The sequence below is a fragment of the Leuciscus leuciscus genome, assembly GCF_965113295.1.
Source record: "Leuciscus leuciscus genome assembly, chromosome: 16".
NCBI classification, from domain to species: domain Eukaryota; kingdom Metazoa; phylum Chordata; class Actinopteri; order Cypriniformes; family Leuciscidae; genus Leuciscus; species Leuciscus leuciscus.
Genome location: NC_138740.1, coordinates 30,828,952 through 30,850,395, shown reverse-complemented (window position 1 = coordinate 30,850,395; position 21,444 = coordinate 30,828,952). Strand labels below are relative to the sequence as shown.

At 37.5% G+C, this 21,444-nt stretch overlaps 1 protein-coding gene across 9 annotated transcripts in view; it reads left to right on the top strand.

The window, feature by feature from the left end:
* The first annotated feature begins 1,319 nt into the window (after positions 1-1,319).
* Positions 1,320-21,444, top strand: part of mapk10 (mitogen-activated protein kinase 10) — a 65,188-nt gene continuing 45,063 nt past the window's right edge. For 4 of the 9 annotated variants that reach the window (XM_082140610.1, XM_082140614.1, XM_082140615.1 and 1 more), the window contains exon 1: positions 1,395-1,638. In XM_082140610.1, the coding sequence (XP_081996736.1) occupies positions 1,636-1,638 (3 nt within the window). In that variant the 5' untranslated portion in view covers positions 1,395-1,635. Of the gene's footprint in view, positions 1,639-21,444 lie in introns of all 9 variants that reach the window. The other 5 variants (XM_082140611.1, XM_082140609.1, XM_082140613.1 and 2 more) reach the window with 3 other exon arrangements.

Below are 21,444 nucleotides of genomic sequence, written 5' to 3'. Positions count from 1 at the left end.
CATTTTATCTACCTTTCTAGCCCTATTCAGTTGCAACATTCTGTATATGGGCATGGAAACATGTAGCCTAAATTATTATTTTTCTTTTTTTTTAAAGGGGAAAAAATAACCCTGAACTGTGGTAAGGATATTTTATATATTGTATTTGTTTTATTAAAACATTTTTAATTAAATTAATTAGCATTTGCTAAATGCATAAATGTACATAATATTTTTTCTCATTAGCCAGATTGGTGTTTATTCTGTGTAGGAAATTGGGATATGGATACATTAATTATAAGGCCTACTATTGTTATTGTTATTATTACTACTACTACTACTATTATTATTATTATTATGATGCATGCAATGATGCAACTAGCCTTTCATGCCTATGGTGCAGTGTTTATAGGCCCTATTATTGGCAATTAGTGATGTGCGATTCGCGAATGAATCGTTTGTTTGAACCGATTCTTTGTAATTCAAAGCGTTTACGCTAAACTATGAGGGAGAAGAAACGTGTTGAAATAATAAATTACGCAACATTTGACATTTTTATTTATTCGAGCATGTTGGAATTTATTTTGGCATACAATCATAAATTTACAATTTACACTTAATCACTAAATAGGCTACCACCAATCATTATGGCAAACCATACATAATTTAAATTATTTAACATATATAGGCCTATGTAGTAGACTAAACACTGCTAAACAAAGATAATTTCCATGTCTTGACTGTTTTATAGGTGTTTAAGAATGTTGATTATAATTAGGCTATTAATTAGTTCGTGTTGCCTTTGCTATGTATCCCAATATTAGACCTTTAAGGAATAGTTCACCCAAAAGGAGATATTTTGAACTTTGTTGGTAATCAAACAGTTGACGTTAGCCATTGACTTCCATAGCAGGAAAAAAAACAATGGGTGCTGTCAACTGTCTGGTTAGCAAAATACATTCTTCAAAATGTATCAGAAGAAATGAGTTCAACAGAAGAAATAAACTCATACAGGTTTGGAACAACTTGAGGGTGAGTAAATGATGATTAAAATGTTCAGTTTTGGGTGAACTATATCCATTAAGCTAATATCTGGAATCCTAATATCGAACGTATGGCTAAGGGTCAATTTTGATTTGTGAATCGATTCCTATGAACTGATTTACCGGAAAGAATCGTTTGAACGAATCGAATGTTTCAAATGAATCGAATGCTCTGTGATGCTGTTTGCTGTTTTCCTAGCCCGCCTCCGAACACGCAGGCGGCGGTCATGTGCGCAGAGGCCCACCAATCTACAGATGCCGCTCCTCTCCATCTCCTCACTCCTATGAGACCGCTCTTGGCTTTGACGTCACCGTGTGCTCCCTCCGGTTGCTACGGCAACCCGTCTCCCGCACCCCCTGCCCTTCCCATCCCTACGCTGGTAGGATCCATAATGGTACAGGCAGCATCCTGCAGCACAATGGTGAGCGCGCAGTGATTCAGCATCGCAAACTCAGACTTTAATCCTTCTCTTTTTATTTCAACTACCTTTCTTTCTTTACATCTGTTTGGTTCGTCCTCACAGTGGTCTTTAAAACCGTCGCCTACCGGCATGTTTTGAACAGGACTGGACTGTCACCGGACCGGGAACGTCGGACGGGCAGCTGGCACGGAATGGTAGGTCGGTCGGTGGGAGATGTTGATGCGGGAACCTGAAGGGTGGGGTGATGAATATTGATCGCTATGAAGGTTAATGAAGTCGATGTCTTTGTGGCTAAAGGAAAATAAATGATCAGTCAAGATTGGAGGTGCGCACGAGAACGAGCAGACGCGTAAACGGCAGGATTTCTCCGGTGTTTACCAGATCTGAGCGCGTGAGCGCACATCCATCCATGTTTTTCCTGCATCACTCGCAGTCCTGCATCATATGTCCTGTTTGCAGTGACGGCAGGCCTTTGTTAGAATATGGACTGATAGAATGTGAAGTCACAACAATGACATGTATGCAAATGCAGGTTCATATAAAATACCTTTTAATAATAACATAACGCTCTATTCTTCTTATAGAGTCTAAATTGATTGAATTTGGTTAAATTATGGCCGTTGAAGAATTGAAATTCCATATTTGGAGACTTTTTCTTGCATTTGATATTTTTGAACTGTTATCTAAGCATATGTGAGTTCATCCTGGAGTCTGAGATGGGGCATATGGTAAAAGCACCTGCTGTTGTTGTTTTTTTCATGTAGTGAAATCAATCAGTGAATTTTGTATCAATTTGTGTATCCTATTTTTAAAATGAGATGGTTTACACTGTTTCATAAAAAAAATAGGATACACAAATTGATACAAATTTAGATTGCTGTTCTTTGATTTACTTGTTTATTTCAACCCATGGTTGAATATAACCATTATTCAATAACTATTAAAATGTCATGAAACACATTTTTTAGATGTGATATGTTTGATGTTGTTGTTTTTTACGGCTATTTTTGGTTTCCGATTTGAAATAAATATCACATCAACATCACAGGTTGTGACGTTTTCATGCACTTTCATTTTTTATAAGACTGTGTGGAATGACAGTCTTAAAAGCTATTAAAAATGCAAAATCGTATTCATTTACCTACAGTATATTTTCTACGCAGAATACAAATGGCTCTGGCGTTTAGTTATGCATTTACCTACATGACCTGAAGGTATTTGTGTAGTGTATTGTGAGCCTAAAAAATGGCATATAATATATGTGCATTTTATTGCATTCAATTTTGCATTTGCATTTGTACGAACCCTTAACTCCTTTAAAGAAAAATAGAACTCTCTGAATCGAACAAAGAGTTCACTAGATCACACTTATAATCAGATAAAGAGCATGCGTATTTACCAAGCTGTCCGAGGAGAGGGCTCCGAGCTTGGTATTTTGGCCCAAACCCAGAGTACTCCCCCCGTATCCCTCCTGGGATAGGAACCAGCCAAGAGTGAGGAGTCGGGGTGGCGGAGGGATGTTGAAAACTGTCGAGGAACATAGGTGAGTCGGTTGCGTATATATATAGGCCTCCTCTCGTGCTGATTGGATAGATAATTTGAACGTGTTCCTCCCGAACTTTGTTAATAAAAGATAATTTCTGTCGTCACCCTTCTCCACTCAGGCTTTCCATGTTCTGGGGGGGGGGGTACTTTTTCCGACCTGTGCTGAAAAGTTTCATGACATTTTAAAGGGGCTATATGTAGAATTCAGAAACTCTTGTTATTAGTGACACCGGTGGCCGTTAAGTGAACTGCAGACAGCAACTTAGGCTACGTTCACACTGCAGGGCTTAATGCTCAATTCCGATTTTTTTGCAAGGCCGTTCACATTTCCAATTAAATGCGACCTTTTGTGATCTCCTGTGTGAACGTGAAATGACCCAGAAGTGACCCGCATGCGCAGAAGAGTACTCAGCGGTCAACAACGTCACTTGTTGTTTGCGGAAGTAGGCAAGTAGCTAAACTTTAACTGTGATTCTCTCTCACACACACACACACACACGAGCGCGCGCAGCGACCGTTACACAAGAGCCAGACAGCAGCCGCTGACCTATCTAATATCAGATTCAGCACAAATAAGTTAACATAACGTATATATAATGGCCGTGGGCTTTTTAATTTTTTTTTATTATTAACGGGCTCGTCGAGGTCGACCCGTTCGGCAGATTTACCTCAGCTCGACGAATATGCAGTCCGTTTTCAAACCGACGACTACTTCAACTCAGAATTATGACGTTTTCCGCGTATCAATGACGTGCGGGTCGGATACATGCGACCTGGCCGTTCAGACTGAAGTTGCATTTCAAAAGATCGGATATGTATCGGATTTGGGACCACATACCCAAGTGGCCTGGGTCGCATTTGAAAAGATCGGATCTGTGTCGTTCAGACTGTCATGAAAAGATCAGATACAGGTCGCATAGGGGCAAAAAAATCGGAATCGGGTCGTTTCAGCCTGCAGTGTGAACGTAGCCTTATTGCTCAACAAGAGACTGAACGTGATTCCGTGCTCCGATATACTCACGGTAAAGTTCTTTTTTATTGTTTGCTTAGAAGTAAAAAGTTGGAAATACCCTCGCAGCAATATACTGTTGAACACCCTGTCGCCGTCCACGCTACTGAGAGCGACGTTTAGATGAATACGTAAATATGTATAATAACAAAGCATCTGATCATAACGATGTGGATATGTTTGCACAAGCTCTCAGTGACTTGATTACAAAGTATATTTGAGATTATAGACTATATAGATCAGACTACTGTATATGAGACTATACTTTGAATCAATCCCTTTTCTTTGCATGACACATTGACGTTACATTACAGAATAGCCCTTTCGGCATTATCCTGAACATTGTATAAGCATTCATTTCATGTGTTATAGAACGGAAGAGCTCTCGGGAATGCGCAGAACCGTCACATCCTTTGAATTTTCCCGGCATAAATAACCCGAGTTGTTCACATAAAAATCAGTCTACAGGCTGTTACAACTAAGTTTCATTACAAGCTGTTCACACATTTTCAATATAAAAAGCGATTCATTTTTAAGCATCTATGCTTTTGTTTTAATGCAATGGCACAATGTGGCTTTTAAACATCAGTACTCTGTTAAAATGGACCAATTACTGCAGGATTTGGCAAGGCACTGTGCATAACGCTGAGGGACGTCCATGGACCAATCAACCCCCCCAAAAGACCCCATATGGCTAATTAGGCTGTTCTATTGTGTCTGTATATTGTTAAATCACAAACCAGTGGGTGCCCTGGTTAGACTCGGCTCACGGTTTAGTGTCAGAGGTTGTCGTGATCATCGTGTGCTGACATTTGGAAAGCTAAAGAGTGATTTTGGGAAATTAATTAGTGAAGGACTTCTGAAGCCTTGAGAAGCTGGCTGGATATGACTTGGATGGTTCAGCAAACACTCCTTCTCTGCAAACTGACCACGCTCCTAGGGAATTGTCACTTTTTTTTTCAAGGACTCTTTAATAGATTATTGTAAATAGATGCTTGACCCATCCAGTTTTGTAGTCCACTGCCATAGACAGGGTTCAACTTGTTATTTCCATCAATATTTATTAGCTTGCTTGTTTGCATATTTAGCTATTGTTTGCATTCATGTTGGATCAGTAACCTTTCTGAATCTTGATTTCTTGTGCCACATCCATTGGAAAGCAAAAGTAGTGTTTTGTATCACAAGTTGCAGTTTATTTAACACTGTGATTATGCTTTGAAATTGGTCATCAGGTTTTGAGGTCTAAAATGAAACATTACATGTTTCTAGATGTCATGTACAAGCTCTGCGGAATTGCAAAATCATAATTTTAGTCTCTGCTGCTATGCAGTCAAAGAGCAGTCCCACTTAATATTTTATGTTTTGGAGCCCATAGCTTGTTCTGTGTCTGGTTGATTGTGGTTCGGATTAGTCGACCCCGGCTAAGCCATCTCAGTGTTGTAATGTTTCTATCGCAGGCCCACGTTATGCAACTAAAATCGCCATGTTACCATCCAAAGCCATTTGTAGATGATGTCACTGCTAACCAGGGAACACAATGGTGTCAATGTTATTGGAATGGTATCAAGCATTACCAATCTGCTATCAACACTTTTTCATCTCAATGTTTGAAACATTCAGTGAATTTCTTGGCTTATGCCATGGCACATTTTCAGGGATGCTTTTTTAAGGTCATTACTTTTGTAAGAGGGATTATCAATAATGTCTTTCTTCCTCGTGCCATGCTGGAATTTAGAGCGAGGACTAGTCAATTTATAAATTGCACAATAAAAAATGCTTAAATGGGAAATTCTGGCATCATTTACTCACCCCCATGTTGTTTTCAACCAGTATGACTTGAAAAGATTATTTTTAAATTGGCTAATGAAAGTAAATAGGGAGGAACTATGGAAGCTTATTTCTGCCATGGACTTAAAGTATAAAAAAGGTAATTGCAACTTCTTATCTCACAAATCAGGCTGTTTCCCCCTCAAACTTGCTGTTTTATGTCTTGTAATTATGATTTTACATTCCACAATTCTGACTTTTTTACACTCATAATTCTGAGTTTACATCTCACATTCCTGTAAATTTCTCTTCACCTGTAATTTTTTTTCCTGGAAATTTTAGACACCTGACCTGACCTGACCACATGAACATGCAGAATTCTGAGAAAATCCGCAATTCTGATAAAAAAAGAAAATAAATCAGAATTGTGAGGTATAAACTCGTAATTTTGAGAAGTCGCAACTACTTTTATATTTTTATTCTGTGGCGTAAATAAGCCTCCATAGGTGACCATGGGCTGTCAAGCTCACAGGACAAAAAAAAAAAAGGACAAAAAGCATTGGATCATAAAATCAAACCATGCTATAGCTTCCTTTGCCAAACAGTCTTTATTCTCTGACAATATTGGTAGTCACCATGTCAATGATGACAGAATTTAAATTTGTAGGCGAACTATCACTTTAAGGGCTTAAAGGACTAGTGCACCCAAGAATGAAAATGATGTCCATTCCCTCCCTCTTAAGTTGTTCCAAACCAGTATGCATTTCTTTCTTCTGCTGAACACAGAAGACACATTTAAAAAACAAAAACAAACATGATGAGGCCCCTAATGATGGGCCCCATTGACTTCCATAGTAGTTTGTTTTTTCCATACTATGGAAATCAGTGGGGTCCATCAACTGTCCAAACAGTTGATGGACCTCACTGACTTCCATAGTTCATATTCCTCAAAATATCTTCTTTTGTCTTCAGCAGAAGAAAGAAACTCATACAGGTTTAGAACAAATTGAGGGTGAGTAAATGATGACACAATTTTCTTTTTTGGGTGTGCTATCCCTTTAAGACTACTTAAGACGACTATAAACGAATAAACTAATATAATAAAATACAATAAACACCTAATTTCATAAACTACTGTAATATTTCTGCTATTTTAGGACTATTTAGTATGTTTTACAGATTTTAAACCCTAACATTTGTTTTCCATACACATTTTCCCAGTACCGGCAGTGATCATTTTATAATCATGCTTAAATTTGGGATATTTTGTTTGTGAACTCTGAATTAATCGTCCGTGAATTCTTTGGACTTATTGTAGGCGTGTGTCCAGGCGTATGATGGATGATGTCATCTGTGGGTGTGGAGTAACAGGATGCTCATTATACTTGTAATTATGCGAGAGGAGGGGCGTGGCTTTAGACCAAGCTCCACCTCTAAGTGACTAGACATCTATAGCACTCGCTCTCTTTTATTACATGCTGTAAAAGCAGATTTTGTTCAACAATAACCAACCTACACGATCTGTAGCATAGAACAGAATTTCAGGTTTTTAGTCTGTACTCCCACAAGCTTCCAGTGTACCTATCGTGAAGAGATTTAGCACCACATTGGATTTTTTGTACACTGTAAAATAATGTTTATCATCAGCACAGTGGTATTCAGTGAAATTCCAGCCCCAAGGGGAATGTTTCCTGTGCAAGCCGATGGTTTTAAGAAACATACCACAAAGGCTGCTGGGATTGATTCTGAGATTACTGAACACAGCAGCCCACAGCAAGAAAAACTCTACGACTTTATCAATAGCTTTCTCATTTTCATGTTTGACCTCCATGCATCACTTCAAAGGGAAAGTTAATCATGACTTAGTCTGCTAAATGTATTTGGTAAAATAAACTGGTTTTTATATTTATTTCAAAATTACAAGATATTAATTAGAAATGAGCTCTTTAAAAATAAAGATAGCAGAAAAACTATCCAAACTATCGGCATCTGTATTGGCAGATGTTGCTTTAATTTTTATGTTCATATTATACACTATGAGTAATGTTAATCTACAATCCTCTGGTACTTCACATTTGATGAAAGCTCTTTGAATTGACAGATGGTGCAGTTATTGGCTTGCTGTTTGTTTATATAATTACTTTCAGTTGTTCATTAGGATTTGATCTTATATAACTGATCGTCTCTCTGTAGTTGTAAATCCAGTAGCACTGCATCAACAACACACTTCTACTAAGAGTTGATTGGCTTATAGGCTGCTGTCATAGATTAGTGTTTGTTAGATTACCATTGGAGATATTAGCATCTTAAAGCTCAAGTCTTAAATCCAGTGTTAGTTGCTGTGGATTAAATAATCCGCCAAGCCCATTAAATGTATATTAAATGTTGAGTCTTAACTACACAGTGTCAAATTAACATGTTGATTAATGTCTCTGACCCATTGTTTTGTCAGAGAAATTATTCTCTAGAGGCATTAGTGTAAATGTCATAAATTCATATTAGTTCATAAATAGATTTTCGCTTATTTGATTTTATTAGGTGTGTGCTATACGCTTATTAGTGATTATACGTGTTTGTGTGTGTACGTATGTGTGAGAGTGTATTCACTTTATTTATTTATTTATTTATTTATTTATTTAACACACCGGAGAGAAAGCGTAAGTCGTCATGATCAGCTCAGTTTAGAGAGAGTTCTGAGTAAAGCCGGGAATACTACAGCTGTCAGCAAAGGATTTATCTGATAGTATTAATGTGGACAGGAATTGTGGGATGTCAAACCACTGGAACATCTGCACTAGCTATTTTTGTATTGCTATATACTGGATCTCATAGATTCTACATAGCATGAGTTTTATCAAATGAAATGATGTGGTTGTTGTTGTTCAGGTATGGCACTAATTCAAAATTAAAGAGTATTACTTTTAAATACTTTATATATAGTATATATATGGATTTTTAACAAAGATATGGAGGATATAGATATACCCTCCCGGAATGTTCTAGTTCACTCAGTTCATCTGAACCATGCTGATTTTGTTTACTGTAGTCATACTGAAGACGCCATATTTGTTTCACATTCAAAAGGAAATGACTCATAGCTGTTCAAAACATTTAGTGAGACTACAGAAAACGGTGTGAATCCTCAACCTATGAAGAAAGGTTTGAAAGGTTCTTATCAAGTATTATTTCACTGTATTGGGGTTCCTGAGAAAGCTGTATGGTTCTTAAGAGATTTTAAAAGTCCTTGATGTTACATTAAAGGTTCTTCGGATCAGTGTAGGTGCATTAGGAGCGAAGTACTCCTGGTTTCTTTAAAGTATGAAAGTGCAGTGTGGAATTGCTGTGGTTTGGAGACAGCAAGCATGAGGCACCGAATGGAAAAGAGAGGAATATTAGGAAGCACTGGACTTTAGTTCAGGGAAAATGGGAAAAAAAGAACTGGCGCTTGAGAATTGGAGGGGTCAGGGCTCAAGGAGTGGGTTGGGCCCTGCCGTCCGGTATGATTTGGTCTCATGCTGATCAGGGAGGAGAAAGGAATGAATGATCAAGTGTGTTTACTGCCTAGGAAAAGCCAAAGACCTCAGCATGTTACCCTGAAACCTCACCATATAGGAAGGCAGATAGATAGATAGATAGATAGATAGATAGATAGATAGATAGATAGATAGATAGATAGATAGATAGATAGATAGATAGATAGATAGATAGATAGATAGATAGATAGATAGATAGATAGATAGATAGATAGATAGATAGATAGATGTAGTGAATCAGTCAAAATATTCACCGTTTTTAGAAATGAACTTTCCTTTAAGACTCCTGTCTAAACCACAATCATTATTTCAGCATTTGAGTTGTCTCTCTGTATTTTGAAATAAGTCCATTGGCCGCATCTGTTAATCAGACTGCAGGAATGTGAATAATTTAGATGTTTTTGCTTTGCCCTATAGTGGTTATCCAAGAGACCACTTTAATTGCCTCAGCACACTAATGAGATGTTATTAGCGCTGCGCTTTGTTTGTGCTCTTCTAAATAGTCATCCAAACAAGTGTTTGGACAAATGTCATTTCCCCCAGGATAACCCCCTGTCCTGCATGGTGACTGCTTTCCTTCCACCCTTGAATCTACTACATGTGTGTTTAATTACGGACACTATGAAGTGTGTGTCACCGTGTTTGTGTTTCTCAATGTAATAGGGAGAAATAGAGCATACATGTTTGCTGATGTCATCTGAAACTGAGGAAGGAGAGAGTTTAGCCTTTTGAAAAAAAAGTTCACTTCATTTGACCATCTTTCTAAATGATCAGCTGGTTATAGAGGCTGATTTAAACTCTCAGGTCTCGAAAAGCAATTTCGAAAAAGCAGTGTTGGCATTCTAAATATTTCACTGAAGTAATTTCAAGCCATCCACTTCCACTCCGCTCTGAGCTGGGAGGTTCGGTTGTATGTCTTTCTTTAGTGTTTGGTTGAATGCATCTGCTGCTACAGAGCTCACTTGACAGGATTTCAGGTTCCCCACAGCACCGTGGACAGAGAGAGAGAGAGAGAGAGAGCGAGAGAACAGGAGAGGGGGAGGAGAAAGAGAGAGGAAGGAAAGACGAGGAATATGGGACCAATGTGGAATTACTGCCATATTTATGTGATGCTTGTAAGCCGACTTAAGGTTTGCCTCCGGTGCACAGCAGAAGAGAACAAACTAAAAGCACACACACACATACACAAACACAAACAGCAAGAGCTGTTAATACACACACAATACACCTTTAAGTGATTGAGAAAACAAGAAATGTAATATTTTGTTTAAAAATATATTTTTCAGATCGATAGAAAATGTTTTTTCAGACAGTATATATATATATGTAAAGGATAATGTACATCCAGCTGGTTGCACACACACACACACACACACACACACACACACACACACACACACACACACACACACACACACACACACACACACACACACACACACACACACACACACACACACACACACACACACACACACACACACACACACACACACACACACACATTTACAAACTTTACTGTCAGATGCAATTACAGTAATCACGATTAATCGGTTTTACAGATCTAATTTATAAAAAAATTCTCACTAACACCAAACTTTTGAACGATAGTGTATATTTTTTTTTTCCTTTCCATGAAAAAATTTGACTTTGGCACCTCAAATGAATCAATGCTTGGAGCAATTTAGTGAAACGGAAAGTTTGCACTGATTCCCAGAAATAAATTGAACTTTAAAGCTTTTCGAGCTGATTGTTTAGTAGTCATTATTCTGGATCTGTGATTATTTGCACCGTGTCAAACTTTAAAATAGAACGGTTTTCCCGAGAGGACACATAACGCTGCCTAAAACAGGTCTCTCATTTTGCTCTCATTCTCTGAACTCTCTCAGACAAAATGCAGGACAGAGAAGTGAGAGATGACCTAAACTTCAGGATGGATGGATGGATGGATGGATGGATGGATTAATAGATAGATAGATAGATAGATAGATAGATAGATAGATAGATAGATAGATAGATAGATAGATAGATAGATAGATAGATTGCTGCTATGCCCTCATGACAGACACTCCTGATTGGCTGTGTGGGCTCTGCCCTTTCGGGATGCTGCACTGTGATTGGCTGAGTCCAGAGAGCCATTAGCAGAACAGTGAGTGACATTTGCTTTGGACACTCAAGGCATCTGCCATTGTGAGCTCAATCGTTCAGCCTGTTTTCTTCTATTGTTTTTAGGATGAAGGTGGTACAGCACGTCTGACAAGATAATAAGAATCGTAGTCATAGTGGTGGAGAACATCGCTATTGACATCTTGAGTGTTTCGGCAGTTGCTAAGAAAAATCATTGAGTCACTGCAGAGAGTTTGGGTGATGAATGCTGAGAATAGGAGAAACATCATGACTGAGTGTTTGGAGGCGTTGTTTGTTATTTACTCCTCCCACCCAATGAGGAAAGGTATGGATCTGTCAAAAAGGTTGATGTGTCACTCGAAGAAAGAGAGTTTTGTGGTTTCTAACATATTAGCTCTTAGTGAGCTCCCTAGAGTACATTTTAAGGCGTCATAGGCAATAAGTGAATGGTATAAGTTAATCCAATATATTATGCTGCCTCCTAAGATGGCCAAATGCCATCATCATGTAAGAAGGCGAGCCCAGAATTCCCTGCAACAATTAAGCTCAGTGGGGAAAAAAGGCGGAGTAGAAAGAAATGAATCAAGATCATTCATCAGTTCTGAAAATATCAATAAAATATACAAAACGAATTAAAATGAACTACAAAATATTTTCATGTTTATTAGAATATCATGTCATTTAACATATTATTGTAGCATCAAACTCTATAGGAGGATCTTTGTTGACATCTTTGTACGCATGCGCGAGTGGTTGTGTGGCAACAAAACAAACAGTATTGCGGGCAGTAAAGACGCGACGAGCACTTTCAAGAGAGTTAGCGGGCGAAATCCACAATATATAAGCACTTTAACATCTGAAGACCGGAGGAGGTTTGGAGAGAAGCTCAAAATTTGTATTGGTGACAAAATCGAAGTTATTCAATGCCCATATGAGATCTGGGATGACAAAAAACGTTGGTCCGACTTGCCCGTGTCTTGGCCACCAATCTGCTGGGGAGACATTTATTCTTATTTAATAGAAACCCCTGGACCCTTCACTCATGAAAGATTAAAGGCTTTCAAAAGTCTGGAGGCCAATGATTATTTTGTTTTTTCAAAAAGTTGGGCCGATCTTTTCTGCCAAACAGAAAGCAGTGATCGTGCTAAAAGCAGAGGTTAGAACAGCTTTTTCTTTTGCTTTTAAGTTTTGCGATCCAGAATAGCCCATTTTGATGTGAGGAACATAGTCTGGGTGCTGTGGATCGCGGTTTGGGACACCTGAATCAGAACGCGAAAACATATGACTCGGTTGATTTGACTCAGTTTTATTATTTTTTTTATTCAATCTTCTATAAATACATAGTCACTAAGACTTAGGCCTACCATGAACAAAATGAGCCTCACAAACTCGATCAGTAACGTTAGCTGCAGGAATCCAGGCTTTCTTCGGAGCGTCCAGGTTCAATCGCCTAATTGCACGCAACCATTTCTTTCGTTTTTCGCGATCCTTTTCGGAGGGAATTCGAAAAAACTTTTTATCAGGCCCCCAACGAGCCGTACTCGACCACACAGCAAGAGTGAACGCAGTATTGCGTTCTTCTCTAAATCCTCCTCCAAACGTGCAAAACAATCAAATTACAGGTATCTAGCGGTGTTTCCTGCCACACGATTCCCATGATGCAACGCGACAAACATAAACAATGACGTCACAAAAGATCCGCCTATTGGAATCAGTATTGTTAATTAAAAAAAAAAAAAAAAAAAATCGTTTTCAGTAATTGAAACAAACCTGAAATAAAATATAAATAGTAAAATATAAATAAATAAAACTTACAATTAGAAATGTTGATTTGAACTAACTGAAAGAAATAAGTTTAAGATATAGTATTAAAATGACTAAAACTAAAGTAAAATGTTTTATTAAAAAACTGATACTGATTCAAAATATTAATACATTAATGTAAATATTAATATAAACATGAAATCTCATTTAAAATATTAATAAATAATATAATCGTATATACATAAAAACGAAAATGACATATTTGATTGGAATCAAATATGAGTCTTTTCTCTAACATTTTTTATGTTTTATTTTTTTGTCTCGAATTCATTTTGAGTCGTTGCCTATAGAGAGTCGTCAAAATCAGTCACTTGAGGTCACATTTTAGCTAGCATGCTGTTTCTAAAGGTAGCTTCATGAAGGCAGAAGTCAACAAGGCACAGGCAAAGAACTGAAAAGCTACTTTGTCTCTCCAAGTGCTTTATAAATAATCGAGTCACTGGATCTTTTATCTTATATAAAACACATTGTGATGTGCACAAACCCTGACTGATATTATAAAAAAGTACATGAAAGCAGTCTTGCTTTTCTTTTGTGCTGTTAACTTCCATTGCATTGCTCTGAAGTGATTGAAAATGACCCACAGGATGAGAGAGGGAATTTCCTGTTCCTGACCCAGTGAGCAACTGAGCTTGCTCCGTTCTTCTCTGTGGCATAAAGATGAATCCAGCCGTCCACTAGCTATGGACACACACTTAATTCAATAACATTAAAAGCTCTTTTGTCTTTTTGTCCCATTTACTTAATATATAAATATATATTTATTTATTTCTCCTTCCGAGATAAAGATGTCCTGGGATATTAGAGGTAGCCATTGTGCTTTATTTTCATCCATGGGACATTAATCTAAAAGGGTTTGTAATTTATTGCAGGTCAGAATAGCTTAAGGATTTGAACCTGACAGAATGATCACATTATTCCCTTATCAATCTGCATTACCCGAGCGCCAAAATGGAGAGAAATTACATAACACACAATCACAAGCTGCTGTTCTTTTTAAAGAAATGTGCTTCATTAAATCCATTATTATAATCCATTATCACATCGGCGGTCTAATGATCAGCCACACACACAATGACACGTTGTCGGAATAATGTTGAAACCCCAGCTCAAAAATATCCTAGCTCTAATCCAGATCGAGGCTGTAGATTATGTTTTGCAGGGATTTTGCACAGCACGAGATGCAGGCCTAATCTAATGGGAGTGTTGGGATGGAGAAATACTTTTGGATTTTACCTCTCATTTTCATCAGTCATTGTTGCTGGTAGGCATGGTTTTGGATCCATATTTAGAAACTGCTATACAATATTGATGTTATCCAGCTGGTGGTGTATTTACAGCAAGGGCAGCAGTCAGATGTTGTTTCTACTTGAAAGGGAGAAAAATAAAGCGTTCCCAACAACAGATCCTTTAGAACAATGTTTTAAAAAACATTTTGCACAGACCATCAAGGTTAATAAATATCCTTGGTTTATATTAGCCATTTTATTGTTCCAAAAGCTCTGCCTTGCTGCCTACAGTCTCCATAGGTATCTGCATCCTAAATGAAATAACTTATAAGTGACTGATTTGGAACACTATACTGTACATAGGGAGCAACTAAATAACTATACAAACAGTGCTCCTTATGTGAACCGCACAAGTGGCACTAGAAATGCGATATTATGACTATGAATACATAACACACTCAAATATTGGCTAAAATATTGGCTAAATTGCCATTTTAATTTAATTTATAATTTTCTAAATAGTTTTCAGAACTAAATATAAAGTAGTACTGAGAGTGAATGATCTGAACGAATTGGTTGAGTAAATGATTCAATGACTCATTCATAAAGATGATCACTTGTTGTATTCCTGAATGAATCTTTTTGCCTACTCTTTTATGAGGACTGTGAATTCGGACATTTTACTCTTGCCACATTCTGTTTTTCGCCTACTATATAGTAGAGAAGTACAGTATGCGATTTGGGATGCAGCTTGTTATTTTATTTCTCGCAGTCGCAATTAATTTTTTAGCTCAATGCTGACTGAATCATTGCAGTGCATTCTGGGATTGAAAAAAAAAATGTTTCTCTCTTTCCACTTTCCACCAAAATAGTATGCAGCACAACTGTTAACAATAAGAAATGTTTCTTGAGCACCAAATCAACATATAATAATGATTTCTAAAGGATCATGTGACACTGAAGACTGTAGTAAACAATGCAGTATGAGAGGAAGAAGAATGCAATAGTATATTCAGTTGAGGAACGAACAGACTGTGAGTGAGGGGAGATGTGAATTATTCATATCATTAAGCCATCCAGGACCCTGCAGAGTTAAAAGTGAACTAGAGTGGGATTAGTCTGATGTCTCTCACACACACACACATACACATGCAAGTACTGACAAAAAGATAAAGGCCCAAACCGAGAGAGCAAGGCAATTTAAGACCAGGAAGACAAAATGGAAAGAGAGAGAGTCACATTCTGGCGTCTCACAACCCTTTGCGCTGATTTACTGCTCTAGTCAATTATGTGCCTGGACTCCAGCAATGCATTTGTGCAGCCAACTGCAAAATATCCAAGTGCTCTGTAATTAGTGAGTGATGTCTGCCATTGAATTAACAGTAAACAAAGCACATTACAGCTCTTCCCATCGAGAGCTCAGACTCCAATGAAGGTTTGAGGGATTTGAAGTGCCTTGCGTTTTATGGTGTCTTCTATGATCAGCTGAAAGGATTCTGTCCTTTAGGGATCCTTTAGGGTTTCACTTTTTATCTCACAATTCTGACTTTTTATCTCATATAAAGTTGCAATTGCGAGTTATAAAGTCAGAATTGCATGATATAAAGTCGCAATTGCGTGTTATATAGTCAGAATCGTGGAGATATAAACTCGCAATTGCGTGTTTTTATCACGCAATTCTACTTTAAACTCAAAATTGTGAGGTAAAAAGTCGTAATTATCTTTTGAAATGGTTTATTCTGTGGCGGAAACAAGCTGTCTTTGAGTTTATTTTGAGAATATGTCTTTTGATTGTGGGATCTTGGCGAATGCGAGCACAGTTTGAGACATTGTTGAGATGTCTTGTAAAACTGTGAGAATGTTGGGGGTATTTCCTGAGAATTAAAGTGTCCATTTGCTTTCCATCGATTAATGCTGTCAAGGAGCAATAATTTAAATAATTTTTTTTTTTTTTACTTTCCTGTTGGCAGCCAGAAATGTCTGTTTTTAACTTTGTCAGCATGTTTGTGGAAAAAATAAATGTAGGAAAAATGTATGCTGTGTGTGTGTGTTTGTGTGGAGTGTGTAAAGTTTGACTGCGGAACTGCTGAATAATCCAGATGTAGGTTGAAAATACGTCCCACTAAGTCAGAAAAGCTGAGGTGTTAAATGAAACTGTCAGCACTCAACAGTCGACAGGTTTGATTCGCTCCCAGCTCGACTTTTACCTCTGAACAAGCGCAAGAGTCAAATAAAAACTTTTTTCAATTACATTTTAAGGCATAATTTATGAAAGTTATCCTTTATAGACAATGTGAAAATGAAAATGTACCTTATTTACTTATTAATACATGTCCCTGGTCTCACTGTGCATGATTTATCAGTTATTTGCCTTATTCTAAAAAATATGTTTTCATAATGTTTCATATAAAAATTTAATACTTTTCTCTCCCTTAGAAATGAATTTTCTTTTCTACTGATGTAATTGAGGCAGTATAGGCAGGGAAAATAATAATAGCCAACAACATCATATTTTATTATGTCCTGTCCTACGTTATTTCCCACTAATGTTCTGTTTCACAATAAATTTGTCATATTACGGAAATTTATTTCTCCCTTTGTGGCCCACAGCACTGCTCTGGTGAACTAGAATAAGTGCCATACTTCATCTGTCTATGATTTCAGACAGTTTTGTCTGAAATGCTCTTCTGATACCAAAGCTTTGGTCTCTTGTAGAGGATGATATACTACATGAACTGCTGCTTATGGAGAATGCTGACTGAGATTTTGCCTGCAGGGATTTTCTTAATTTCCCAGTTTGATGCATTTTCAGATTTGCTCTTTTCTGGCCTTTCCTCCCGCATTTGTCATCATTAATGCTACCTAGACAATTAATTCAGTTTAAGTAAATATTTTTTTTTAAATTAGCTTTTATTTCAGTTATAGTTGGCAGTTAGCTGCCAAGTCAAGATTTCTAATATTTGTTGAAGTTCATTTATGTTTTTAAGTTTTTCATATAATAGTCAGGAAAGTGCCATATTTGTTTTTTGACACGGATGAAACCGAGGCTGTGAGGAGTACATATGCAAGTACATATAGTGTTCAATAGATCATACTAACAACATACCGATTGTTCAGATGATGAAACGTCTTTCCAGAAAAAACAAAAACAAACATATAATAGTTATGAAAGTTGTGAGTTATGAAAATTACGTGATCTAGGACCTTTATACATTGCATGTAGTTGTAAAGATTGTAAGTCTATCCCTCACAGCCTTGGTTTTATTCGTGTTAAATGTAATATGGCGTCTAACCTGTCTAAGGTCTATATTTATATTTTATATTATTTCAGTTTTGTTTCATTTAAATAAAATTATAGTTTTAATAGACTTAGTTAACAACAAAGTTGACCTTTTGCTATTGCTAGGGTGTTCTGGGTGATTGCTAGGTGGATACTTTCCAGCCCACCCTCAAGTCTTCACGGATATTGGACATGATCCATCCTTCAATGTATGTCAATGGGATTGACCGTCTTCTGTTTAAGGGGGCGTTTACCTAACACTAAAAACTTAAAACCAACTTCTGGCCTGGAATACATAGACAGCATTTTTAATCGTTTTTGTGGATCAGTGTGAACGGGGATCATTTTGGCAACGTTGTTTTCAAGTTTTTTAGTACAGCGTTGTCAGGGAAACTTACCCTTACAGTCCGGCAGGTGAAAATCTTTAACTTGGAAAAGAAAAATAGTTTGCCTCAAAAAGCCTAGCCATGTAACCGCATGCTATGAGCGATTATTAAAGGTGAACTAAGTAACTTTTTTTACCTTAACTGAACAGCTTCGGAGTCATTGGAATGGTTATATTACTTATTTCGGGTTGAATGGTGGTCGTTTCGCACCCCCCTGGTGCCCGTGAGCGGAAAATACACACTTGCAACTTTGAGCCGGCGGGCCGCCGGCCGCTGCGTCAGTAAGTCTTGCGTGATATCAGGTCTCGCGATGTAAACAATTGCTTTACGGCCAAAAGAAATCTGCTAAAATGCTGTCATTATTGCGCTCCCTCACGCTGTCCGAACCCGAATGAAGAAGACGTTTTAAAGAATGTCCCATCTGCTTTGATGTCGTTGATCTATAGCCTCTGGTGTCTGAGAATCACCAACGAGTTTTTACAACAGTGTTGTCAAATATCTATTCCGAAGCTGTGGGGGGAGCTCTAGAGAGAAACCTGCGAGCAAAAAGCGAGAATACAGCGAAGAAATCCCGAAGCTACTGAGTGCTGCTTTAAAGGCCTTGTACGTTTTCGCTTGAAAACGCATCTTTTTCTCTCCGTTTTGGCCTTCCGTCCACACTGAGACGGCCTTTTAATGAAAGAAAATAAAGCTTTTTGAAAACGCTCTCCAAAGTGGATACATTTAAAAACGGCGTTTTTGCGTTATGGTGTGTACTGTGAATTTGAAAAATTCTGTGTACCTGTGTACGGTATTTGAAAACGATGAAGCATGTTTAGTCATGTGACGCATATTGTACGGATAGATATTCACCGGTTTTGTGCCTGTTACAGATGTATGTGCCAATTCACTTTCACACAGTTGCTAAAATATGTTCCTTTGCTCACTCTTCATATCACAGTTCTGCAAAAATGACAGAATTTAGATGTTCAGATTAATGTTGTGGTAGCCAAAGTTGCGTACACATAAACAAATGGTAATACATTAGAATCCATTAGACAGGATTTCGTTGTGTATGTGTAACAACATGGCCGCCCTATATCATTATATGCATGCTCTGAAACATAAACAGGCAGCAGCAAGGACATCTGTCTCCTTTTTCAAGCTGATGTTGTACGGTATCTGCCGCCCACACACAAGATACCTGCCAGCGGTGTCAAGATGGCCCCCAGCCCCGCCGACAGGGCCCAGATTGGCTCCCGGTGAGCAGAAATGTTTTATGACCTGCTACTTCCCCCGAGTAAATCAGCCACACTGCCATTGACAGCCTCTCAAAATCACATACAAAACACATAAACACGTGATGTAGAACAGAAACCACCCTGCTGTTCGGTTGTTTTTATGTTACAGGACCCTGAACTGTTTTCAGATTTGTGCTCATTCTCATGGTCTTGTCAAGGGTTAAAATTGGATTTTGAGGCACTGCAAGTCTGCAATTTGATTGCGTGTATTTTTCATACACCCGTGGGGATTTTATTCATCACTCTGGTTTTGGTTGTCATGGTAAATTCTTGAGATTATATGTCTGGAGATTGTCCTTTGGTGAGCAAAACACAAATGTCATAGAGGGACCTTTTGACCCCTGTGCGTCTGAGATCATTTCCTGTTGTGTTTTTAAAGCTGGATGTATGATCAGAGGCAGGTCAGATACAGGTCAGGCCAGTCATTCGGTTTTTACTTAACCTGCCCACATTTTATATAAAAAGATACAGTGTAAAATTTAAACATTTGACATTGATGTTTTTTCTTTATTTGAAAATTGCTAGGTTTCTAATTTGCAATAATAACAGGAAATTATACGATTGTATGCAGTGTTGTTATTGTTAGCTAAAAGTTAAGAAAGGTTCATTCAAAAGAGTAATACTACATACTATAATATAAATACATATTTTAAAAAGTAATTTATTCATTTTATATATGATCTATCTTGTGTGAGTTTAAGGCAGGAAAAGGTAGGCTTTGCACAGGAAAGCATCACTCACTTTTTGTTTAGTGAATGTAAAATCTAGTTTCATATACAGATGGAGCTGGAGTTATTAATTTAAACAGAATTATGGTTATATTTTAACTTCAATTCTTGTTTTGGAGATTTTACATTTCGGAGGTCGCAATTTACCTTTAAAATGAATCGAAAAGTAAATAAATAAATATCATTAAAACAGAAATCTCTATAATTAAAGGTCATCCATAATTTCCTTGCCAATCTCCTTGCCAAAAAAATCTCTCTCCATCTGCTCTCTTGTTTTATCCCACACCCCTCCCTATGATAGCAATATTTCCTCTTTTCTCTTAATTATCTATATAATTTCAGGAGAATTTAGCTTTTCCCTGACAACATATTCCTGCCAAACCTCTGATGATTGACAGAAAGAGTGATTGAATAATGTTAAAATCCCAGACATAAACCAGACATGAAGTATCTGGCATTAAAGAGGAGAGGTTGAGTGTCTGTTTCCCCCCTCATTATTATCATATTCAGCTTCAGTTTCATGCATTATTTTACGTCCTGTCTTTCTCACCTCTCTTTGCATATTTAAGAAGGTTATGCGCATATCTTAACAGAATCTAACGCTACTCATTAATAATATACCTCAGAACACTAGCGATTTGACGGTGGCTGTAACAAATCAAGCACAGTTGAGGTGAATGATGGTAATTAGCACATCTGGTTGTCAGGGTCTCACAATGCCTGTCATGCTGTTCAAAGCTTAGTTGCCATGGTGTTATTTTAGTATTAATTATAGTAGCCCTATTTATTCATTTTTTGAATTAGCTTTTATTTTAATATTTTTATTTTTAATTAAAATTTTAGTTGAGTTTTTAGCAATTTTTGGTAATTTTAGTACTTCAGCTTCAAGTTATTTTATTTCAATGACTTGCCAATGCAACATTTAGACCTGAGTCAGGGTGGCGCCATATTTATTTTTTGACAGGGAAAATGAGGCTGCGAGGGATAGAACTACAGTGCGTTTGTAGTGTTGTTTAACAACATACCGGTTTGTTCTGATGTATGTGGATGCAGATGTTTCTCGCTAGCTACGCAAGCTCTATTTTGTTAGCATAGCATAAACCGTGTTTTATGGCCCGTTTTCTCTTTTAGGTCCAGCACTGCCATAGCAGTGCAACAGTTTGAAGAGATTCTTGTTAAAATTAGGTAAACTGTCAGCATGTTTACCTGAAAAACAACGCAAGCAGTTTGACATTTGAAGTTAACTCTATCGCCCCCTCGAGGTTTGTAACTGCCACACTAGCGCAAGAACC